Source organism: Eptatretus burgeri, chromosome 3, assembly GCF_056783735.1.
Source record: "Eptatretus burgeri isolate ZD-2024b chromosome 3, Ebu_testis_v1, whole genome shotgun sequence".
Taxonomy (NCBI): Eukaryota; Metazoa; Chordata; class Myxini; order Myxiniformes; family Myxinidae; genus Eptatretus; species Eptatretus burgeri.
This window is the reverse complement of record NC_140963.1, coordinates 104622974-104633103: the sequence shown is the minus strand read 5'-3', so window position 1 is coordinate 104633103 and position 10130 is coordinate 104622974. Positions and strand designations below refer to the sequence as shown.

General features: G+C 43.6%; 1 protein-coding gene across 2 annotated transcripts in view; it reads left to right on the top strand.

Moving 5' to 3' along the window:
• Positions 1-3422: 3422 nt before the first annotated feature.
• Positions 3423-10130, top strand: part of LOC147030575 (receptor tyrosine-protein kinase erbB-4-like) — a 154509-nt gene continuing 147801 nt past the window's right edge. The window contains exon 1 of one of the 2 annotated variants that reach the window (XM_085874784.1): positions 3423-3660. In XM_085874784.1, the coding sequence (XP_085730910.1) occupies positions 3582-3660 (79 nt within the window). In that variant the 5' untranslated portion in view covers positions 3423-3581. The remainder of the gene's footprint in view (positions 3661-10130) is intronic. The other variant, XM_085874783.1, reaches the window with a different exon arrangement.

Below are 10130 nucleotides of genomic sequence, written 5' to 3'. Positions count from 1 at the left end.
TGAACTGGACATCACATCTGCTGAAATCCCTCCTCTCTTCCCCTACCCCTCCTCCCCTTCCCTCTTCCCTCCTTCCCACCTCTCTCCCCTCTCTGTCTGTCTCTGTCTCTCCACCCTACCCCTATCTCTCTCCCACCCCTTTCCATCTCTCGCCCCCCCCTCTCTGCCTGTCTCTCTGTCTCTGAATGTATCTGGACAGTGGTTATGCCCGGATGGTGGTTATCTTCGCACATATTTGGATGGTGGTTATGTCCGTACAGTGGTTATCTTCATATGTGTCTGGACGGTGGTTATTTCTGGATGTACCCTCTCCTCACACTGCCTTACCTTACCCTTCCCTCATGTTGCCTTCCATTGTCCTCATCTCACACTGCCTTTCCCTCCCCTCACACTTCTTTCCCTTCCCTTCATGTTGCCTTCCCTTAACCACCCTTCCTTGCTCCCCTCCTTCATCGCTCCCTTACCCCTCCTCACTCCTCCCTCCTTCCTTGCTCCCCCACCCCTCCTCAGTTTCCCTACCTCCTCGCCCCTCCACCCCTCTCTCTTCCTCCCCTCTCCCCCCCCCATAGTATACCTGTCATCCAGATGGCGGTTATGTCCAGGTGGACCCTCCCCTCACACTGCCTTTCCTTGACATATCTGGACAGTGGTTATTCCCGGACGCTGGTTTTCTCCGCACGTATCCGGACGGTGGTTCTCTCCGTGCATATCCGGACGGTGGTTCTCTCCATTCGTATCCGGACAGTGGTTCTCTCCATTCGTATCCGGACAGTGGTTCTCTCCGCACTTATCTGGATGGTGGTTCTCTCTGCACGTATCCGGCAGTGGTTATCTTCATACGTGTCTGGACAGTGGTTATGTCCGGACGAACCCTCCCCTCACACTGCCTCACCTTGCCCTTCCCTCCCCTCCACTGCCCTCCCCTTATGCTGCCTTCCCTTGCCCTCCTCTCATGCTGCCTTCCCTTGCCCTCCCCTCACACTGCCTTGCCTTCCCCCACCCTTCCTCACTCCCCAACAACTCCTCACTCCCCAATCCCTCCTCACTCCCCCACCCTCCTCGCTCCCCTCTCCTTCCTCACTCTCCGACTCCCCCTTCTTTCCTCACTCCCCCACCCCCTCCCCATTCTTCATCCCTCCTCTCTCTACCCTCCCTCCTCTATCCCACTTCTCTCCCTCCCCTCCTTCTTCCTACCCCCCCACCCCCGCTTCCCATAACACTCCCGTCAGTGAAGCAACAGGTTGTATTTGATCGTGGCTGAATAAAATACACTCCATAAAGCTTAGCCTGGTGTTGGCTTAATGGTTAGGGTGGTGGGTTTGGGATCCGACTTGGCCTGGTGTTGGCTTCATGGTTAGTTAGGGTGGTGGATTTGGGATCCGACTTAGCCTGGTGTTGGCTTAATGGTTAGGGTGGTGGGTTTGGGATCCGACTTCGCCTGGTGTTGGCTTAATGGTTAGTTAGGGTGGTGGATTTGGGATCTGACTTAGCCTGGTGTTGGCTTAATGGTTAGGGTGGTTTGTTTGGGATCCGACTTAGCCTGGTGTTGGCTTAATGGTTAGGGTGGTGGGTTTGAGATCTGACTTAGCCTGGTGTTGGCTTAATGGTTAGGGTGGTGGGTTTGGGATCCGACTTCGCCTGGTGTTGGCTTAATGGTTAGTTAGGGTGGTGGATTTGGGATCTGACTTAGCCTGGTGTTGGCTTAATGGTTAGGGTGGTGGGTTTGGGATCTGACTTAGCCTGGTGTTGGCTTAATGGTAAGGGTGGTGGGCTTGGCATCGAGGATCATGAGTTCAAATCCTACTCGGCTGTTGAATTAATACCAGGTGTGGTTGACTCTGCCCGTCATCCTTCTGAGGTCGACAAAATGAGTGCCAGCTTGCTGGAATACTGTGTCTGAGTGGTGACTCGTCCAGGATTGTACCCAATAGCCAAGGAGACTGCTTAGGCAGCACCATCGCTCTGCAGAGAGTATGGTCCCAATGGATGGATAAAGTTGAACACCACGATCAGTATAACAGCTAGTTGTGAATTTTTTTTCCAGAATATAACTTTATGAGCAAATAGCTCCTGCGACTATGACGGCTGCTACTACTACTACTACTACTACTACTACTACTACTACTACTACTACTACTACTACTACTACTACTACTACTACTACTACTACTACTACTACTACTACTACTACTACTACTACTACTACTACTACTACTACTACTACTACTACTACTATTACTACTACTACTACTACTACTACTACTACTACTACTACTACTACTACTACTACTACTACTACTTTTACAGACAGTAATTTATAACTTGTTCAGGGTATTCGTGATAACTCGCCTACTCTTCGTAAAAGACAGTGTGGGATCTTTAACGTTCACCGACTAATCATGTGAGCAGACGTGACACTCGACTTAACTGACGTTCTTCATATATTGTGATGCAACGTTCACTCCACCTTCAAAGCACCAATCTGACAGTTTGCAGTCAGGTCGGGAATCGAACCCCGGTTAGACCACTCAAAGATAAGTATACCGTATTTCGCTTTGGTCCTGTAACAGCCCTGCTTGTCCGTCACTGCGTGCACCTCTCCCATTGTTGTCTCGCTATTCTTCCACAAACCATGGGTTTATAGCACATGTTTAGCAACATCTAGGTAGATGCGTTGGTGTGAAAACATTAACCCTAACCCCTAACCCTTATAGAAGAGCTTGGAAAAGTCACAAAAATATCCAGAGACTGTGATGTGAGGAAAACATTTGCTGGTCAAGATGTCATTTAGCTTTGTCAGATTCCCCAGATAGCTGGTCGGCATTGTGACGTCATCTGACATTTAGCTATTTAAGGCACTGCTGGGTGCGATAACCGAAAAAAGAGACCCGGTAGTGAGACCCCACACCGCCGACTCCATTGAAGGCGAAACACACAATTACTATGACGTCATACAAAGACGGGGTGAACAATGAATGATCATGGATGGTGAAGCACAGGTTTTGATGTCATAATGCAGACGTGACCATTCTCTATGTGTTGCTATTTGAGTTTTGAATTTCGAGTTTACTTCGTGGGAATATAAAGAAAACAAACGTTTCTGATTGACCGAATAAACACCTATTAATTATTATCGGCACTTCATTGGTCCGACGTCGTGGGAAGCTCGAGTGGGATCGCTTGTGAGATAAGATGTCTGAGGACACGAAGGACGGAGGAAAAAAGTGAAGTTCCGTGCACCATGAAGTGCGACAGTTTATGTTGTCAAGTTAAAACACTCGGCACACTCATCGATCGACCTGCGAATGTGCCTCCCAAGAGAAGAAGCACACAAACAGAGTCGCTTTTCACACGCCCGGACTCCTCGGGGACTGAAGGGGCGGACCGAGTGAGGGGAGTGGCGGCATGGGGGTGGGGGCTCGGTGAGCACGGCACTGCCGGGCAGGAGGGAGAGAGAGAGAGAGAGAGAGGTCGTCCGTCGCTCGTATTACATTGAGCACCTAATTCCCTCTCAGTTTTTCTTCTTCTTCAATTCCTTCGTCCTTCTGTCTCGCCTTCCGACTCCTGGACTTGTTACCAATATGGATCCGGGGCAGTGTGTTTACCTCCTCGGGGTTGTCCTCATGAGCGCGGGCTCCGTGGGCACGCTTTCCTACGAAGGTAACGAGGACCGGCGGAGCGAGCGCGCGTCCCGCGTTTGTTGTTGTTCTCTCGGCCGCGTTTCGTGTTTGTTGTTGTTGTTGTTCTCTCGGCCGCGTTTCGTGAAGGAAACTTTGCTCCGCGACGCTTGGCGCGCTCTGCACGATCAGGCAAAGTTTTACTCCTTGTCTTCGTCTCCAGGGGGATTGTGATCATCATTGGGTGTTGTGACCCATTCGGGGAGTTGTGCTTCGCTTCTCACTCCTGATGTTCATTATATTAACATTCCACCGAACTGTTCACACTTGGCAGAGATTGTGTGTGTGTGTGTGTGTGTGTGTGTGTGTGTGTGTGTGTGTGTGTGTGTGTGTGTGTGTGTGTGTGTGTGTGTGTGTGTGTGTGTGTGTGTGTGTGTGTGTGTGTGTGTGTGTGTGTGTGTGTGTGTGTGTGTGTGTGTGTGGTGGTCATGTTGTGTTTTGGTAAGATGTGCACGATCTAAAGTATCATATATTATAAATACAATGTGTGATGATAGTTGCAACGATGATTTATTTATTTATTCGTATGCAGCCTGTGGTTGCATCATTTTCTCAGGGTGTGGTTGTACCGCTGAAGCAGTGCCCCTGTTACTAGCAAGCTGTTACTCATTTAACCTATCTTTGTAGGATGACAGGCTGAGTCACCCCTACCTGGTGTTAATTCAACGGTGAAAAACAAGAACTTAAATCGGTCACCTCAACCCTAAAGCCAACACCAGACCTTGTAACGATGTGATAATAAACTAATATAGTACATTAAATCTTCCAGCGAGTAGAGTTACAATAGTGATGTTACATTGATGGGTTGACGAACTGCCTGGATGCAGCTGAGGTTGTAGATCTTTTCATGAAGGTAATCTACTAATGTGGATCCGTAATTGAGGTTGGAGATCTATTGATGTACAGTAGGTAATCTACTGATGTTGATCCGTGACCAAGGTTGTAGATCTGTTGATGTGGATCTGTGACTGAGGTTGTGGATCTACTGATGTAGATCCATGACGAAGGTTGTAGATCTTTTGATGTGGATCCGTGACTGAGGTGGTAGATCTATTGATGTGGAACTGTGACTGTGATTGTGGATCCACTGATGTCGATCCGTGACTAAGGTTGTAGATCTATTGATGTGGAACTGTGATTGTGATTGTGGATCTACTGATGTAGATCCGTGACCAAGGTTGTAGATCTGTTGATGTGGATCTGTGACTGAGATTGTGGATCTATTGATGTGGAACTGTGACTGTGATTGTGTATCTACTGATGTAGATCCGTGACTAAGGTTGTAGATCTTTTGATGTGGATCCGTGACTGAGGTTGTAGATCTATTGATGTGGAACTTTGACTGTGATTGTGGATCTACTGATGTGGATCCGTGACTAAGGTTGTAGATCTATTGATGTGGAACTGTGATTGTGGATCTACTGATGTAGATCCGTGACCAAGGTTGTAGATCTTTTGATGTGGATCCGTGACTAAGGTTGTAGATCTATTGATGTGGAACTGTGACTGAGGTTGTAGATCTATTGATGTACAGTCTGTAATCTACTGATGTGGATGCACGGCCAAGGTTGTAGATCTGTTGATGTGGATCTGTGACTGAGATTGTGGATCTATTGATGTGGGTAATCTACTGATGAAGGTAATGTACTGATGTAGATCCATGACGAAGGTTGTAGATCTTTTGATGTGGATCCGTGACTGAGGTTGTAGATCTATTGATGTGGAACTGTGACTGTGATTGTGGATCCACTGATGTCGATCCGTGACTAAGGTTGTAGATCTATTGATGTCGAACTGTGATTGTGGATCTACTGATGTAGATCCGTGACCAAGGTTGTAGATCTGTTGATGTGGATCTGTGACTGAGATTGTGGATCTATTGATGTGGAACTGTGACTGTGATTGTGGATCTACTGATGTAGATCCGTGACTAAGGTTGTAGATCTTTTGATGTGGATCCGTGACTGAGGTTGTAGATCTATTGATGTGGAACTTTGACTGTGATTGTGGATCTACTGATGTGGATCCGTGACTAAGGTTGTAGATCTATTGATGTGGAACTGTGATTGTGGATCTACTGATGTGGATCCGTGACTAAGGTTGTAGATCTATTGATGTGGAACTGTGATTGTGGATCTACTGATGTAGATCCGTGACCAAGGTTGTAGATCTTTTGATGTGGATCCGTGACTAAGGTTGTAGATCTATTCATGTGGAACTGTGACTGAGGTTGTAGATCTATTGATGTACAGTAGGTAATCTACTGATGTGGATGCACGGCCAAGGTTGTAGATCTGTTGATGTGGATCTGTGACTGAGATTGTGGATCTATTGATGTGGGTAATCTACTGATGAAGGTAATGTACTGATGTGGATCCATGACTGAGGTCATAGCTCTATTGATGTTGGTAATCGACTGATGTGGATCTATGACCGAGGTTGTGGATCTTCTGTTTGGAGAGGACCTGAGGTAAAAGCAGCTAAACCTCGAGGAAGAATGGTGCCCAGCTGATGATCCGTGCGGTCGGGAAACCATTCAATTGCTTACAGGTTAAGGTTTTTTAGATAAGAGAACTATGTTTTGAGGTTGACAATTTAAATAAAGTTGAATATAGGATGTTGTGAAATTCACATCATTTGCAGCAATCCCTAAAGTTTTATTATACTTTAGGACTATCCGATACTGTACATTTAATTAAGTGTGTGTGTATGTGTATGTATGTGTATGTATATATATATATATATGTATATATATATATATATATATATATATGTATATATATATATATGTATATATATATATGTATATATATATATGTATATATATATATATATGTATATATATATATATATATATATATATATATTATATATATATATATATATAAAGCTTTTTCGACGCACTAGTGATTCACAACTCACTCTTATAAATGTTTAGTACTGTACTGTCAAAGTAGGCTAGAAAGGTGAATTTCCACATGTTGCTGCAACTCGAAGCCAATATCCCAGGAAAATGTCCAAAAACCAAAATATCTGTGAATACAAGTGCAAGACTTACTCTGCTCAGGGTGGGTCATGTGACCCAAGACAATGGAGCTTACGCTCGGACTGGTTGCTCGGCAACGCTCACACGCACCTCTTCCGCATCTTATTTTATAACTTTTTCTGTATTTTCATTAAAAATGACTTCAGCTGTAAACTTTTAAATAAAAAGCTCGTTCTAATCACTAATTCTTTATTTACTTGAGTTATTTAGCTGCTTACAAAATGCAACTGCAATCCACTTAATTTAGTCTGCACATAGGATGCACCTGAGTCACCTGTTGCTTTGCAGTTTTTAAGGAAGCCGTACGAGTAATATATATATATATATATATATATATATATATATATATATATATATATATATATATATATATATATATATATATATATATATATATATATATATATATATATATATATATGAGCGATACCCGTGCACATGCACGGGATAGCAGTACGACATAGCTGGTAGCAGACGACAGACCGTACATGGGGAATGACAAAAATATGCATTGTGCAAAATGCAACTGGTACTATGGAACGCCAAGACTTCCCAAACATTGGCATGTCCGTGAAGTACCACAGCAATTTCATAGGGATCGTGTGACGGCGAGCCGAGTTTTTAGTGTGCAAGCTTGGTATTATAATAGAGAGATATATATATATATATATATATATATATATATATATATATATATTATATTATACAGTCATCCCCCTTTTATCGCGAGGGTTACGTTCCAAACCCTCCCTCGGTAAGTGAAAATCCGCGATGAATGGATGCTTCCCCAAAAAATGCCTAAAAATGCCTATTTTTAAAATAAACACGATTGGGTTTGATTTCTATATTGCGAATGTTAAACGCTGGGCGGTGTATTAACACGATTGGGTTTGATTTATATCGAGTGAATATTAAACGCTGGGCGGTGTATAAACACGATTAGGTTTGATTTATATCGAGAATATTAAACGCTGGGCGGTGTATAAACACGATTGGGTTTGATAGGCTCCTGGTGTTGGCTTCGTCCTTCTTGATGTAGCCTATGGTCGATTCATTCAAACCATAATGGCGTCCAACTGCGGCAAACGTTTTTCCTTCCCGAAGCATATCAAGCCCCTTAAAGGTTCCCTGACATGCAAAATAAACTTGTTATTTATAGATTAACTTGACCTTCCTAGTGAAGAAATCACCCATGTTTTTTTTTTTTTTTAAATCAAAAATGGGATAATTAGACCAATATTTCGATCATTTCTGGTGCTTTTCACAACTTGCTATGCCCCGCCCCTAAAAAAAAAGTTGACTTCAGCGAATCACAGCGTGACGTCACATACAGAAACTCGCACAGAGTGGATTGACTCGAGATCTCTAGAGTCTAATCCAGCGTTTCTCAACCTTTTTACCCTTGTGGAACCCTTGAAATAGTTTTCATGTCTCAGGGAACCCCTGCATAAAAATTATTATATACCATTATTAATATCTTGCTCTTTTATATTTTTATCGTAGTTCACGTGGTAAATATAATATTTTTTTTTCGGATATCTGGTTTAAGGAAAAAATGACCCCCTTTTTGTCAAATTTATTGGTATTGAAAAAAAAAAAACTTACTGTTCGTTTATGAGATCTCACACCGAGGTTTTAATTCACAAAAAAAGAACACACCTCATGTAACTTGATCAACAAAACTTAAACAATTAAAGCTGAAGCAATAAAGGTAAACAAAAGAACTAACCGAGAGAGAGAGAGAGAGAGAGAGAGAGAGAGAGAGAGAGAGAGAGAGAGAGAGAGAGAGAGAGACAGAGAGAGACAGAGAGAGACAGAGAGAGACAGAGAGAGACAGAGAGAGACAGAGAGAGACAGAGAGAGACAGAGAGAGAGACAGAGAGAGAGACAGAGAGAGACAGAGAGAGACAGAGAGAGAGACAGACAGACAGACAGACAGACAGACAGACAGACAGACAGACTTCGTGCTAGGAAGCACAGAGAAGATTGATGGACACCCTGCATGCGTCCCGTACTTGAGTCACTCACTCAATGATACACTAATCCGCTGCGTACAGGACGTCCACTAACCAGTGAGGGCAGTTTCACACTGGCGCCATATAGACATCGTTAAATACATTCCCTATGGTTGTTAGAATCTACTATATAAATGGCAGTCCTTCTGTCTGTGTCTGTCTGTCTGTTTTTTTTGTGACGAATAAGCTCCAAGACCAGTGAACCGATCTTGATGAAACTTTACACATATATATATATATATATATATATATATATATATATATATATATATATATATATATATATATATATATATATATAGAACTAACATTCAGCTCCAGGATGCGCTCAGTGGCTCTCCATAAAAATGAAAAAAAAAAATATATATATATATATATATATATATATATATATATAAAAAAAAAAAAAAATTTCCATGAGAAAAAAAAAATGGCTTTCGAATAGTGCACCGGCGTATTAATCATAACAAAAGGTTAAGATTAATCGATCGATTAATCGATCTGCTCATGAAAGAGCCAGGCAAGCCATAAAGGGGGTTAGGGAGACGATTGATAAAGGGAAGATAAATGATGTGAGTGAGTGAGGGCCAGCGGCCCTGTGTGTATGGAGTGAGTGAAGGCCAGCGGGCCTGTGTGTATGGAGTGAGTGAGCGCCAGCGGGCCTGTGTGTATGGAGCGAATGTGTGATGAGTGATTGGGGGGGAGGAGTGATTCCCACCCAAGTGACCCCGGGGTCAGAGTAATGTGAGTTCGTGGGTTAGTCAAATTGACAAAAATGGAGGTCGCTTTGCTGTTGGTGCGAATGTGGGCTCGAAACCCGTTTGGAGGGGTGCAGGAGTCCTGTTGACGGGCTGGGAGCGTGGCTGCGAACGGTGAATATCGCTTCGTGGGCACAAAATAGGGCAAATTTCCCAGGTATTCCCGGGTACTTCAGCTAGTTGTAAATAATATGAGGTTGCAGCCTCCATTATAATAACCAAGGAGCTTCCAACAATATGCCGTACATGTATAGTAAAATTACGAATATTAAATCAAACAAAAACTACTCAAAAATACATTAGCCTATTTATTACTGTTTCTCACGGAACCCCTCGCGACCTCTTGCGGAACCCTCGGGTTCCGGGTAACCCCGGGTGAGAAACACTGGTCTAGAGTCGTCCGATAAATCCGTCGTCCGTCCGACTAGGCCGATAAATCCATCGTCCGTCCGACTAGTCCAATAAATCTGACGTGCTGTAGCTTTTATTTATTACTAGCTGAAGTACCCGGGAATACCCGGGAAATTTGCCCTATTTTCCTCACGCTAGTTAGACTGAGGCATTAGTTCTATGGACAAAATTGGGAAGGCTTCTTTTATTCCTCAGATTTATGGAAGGAAGGCTTTATGCTGCC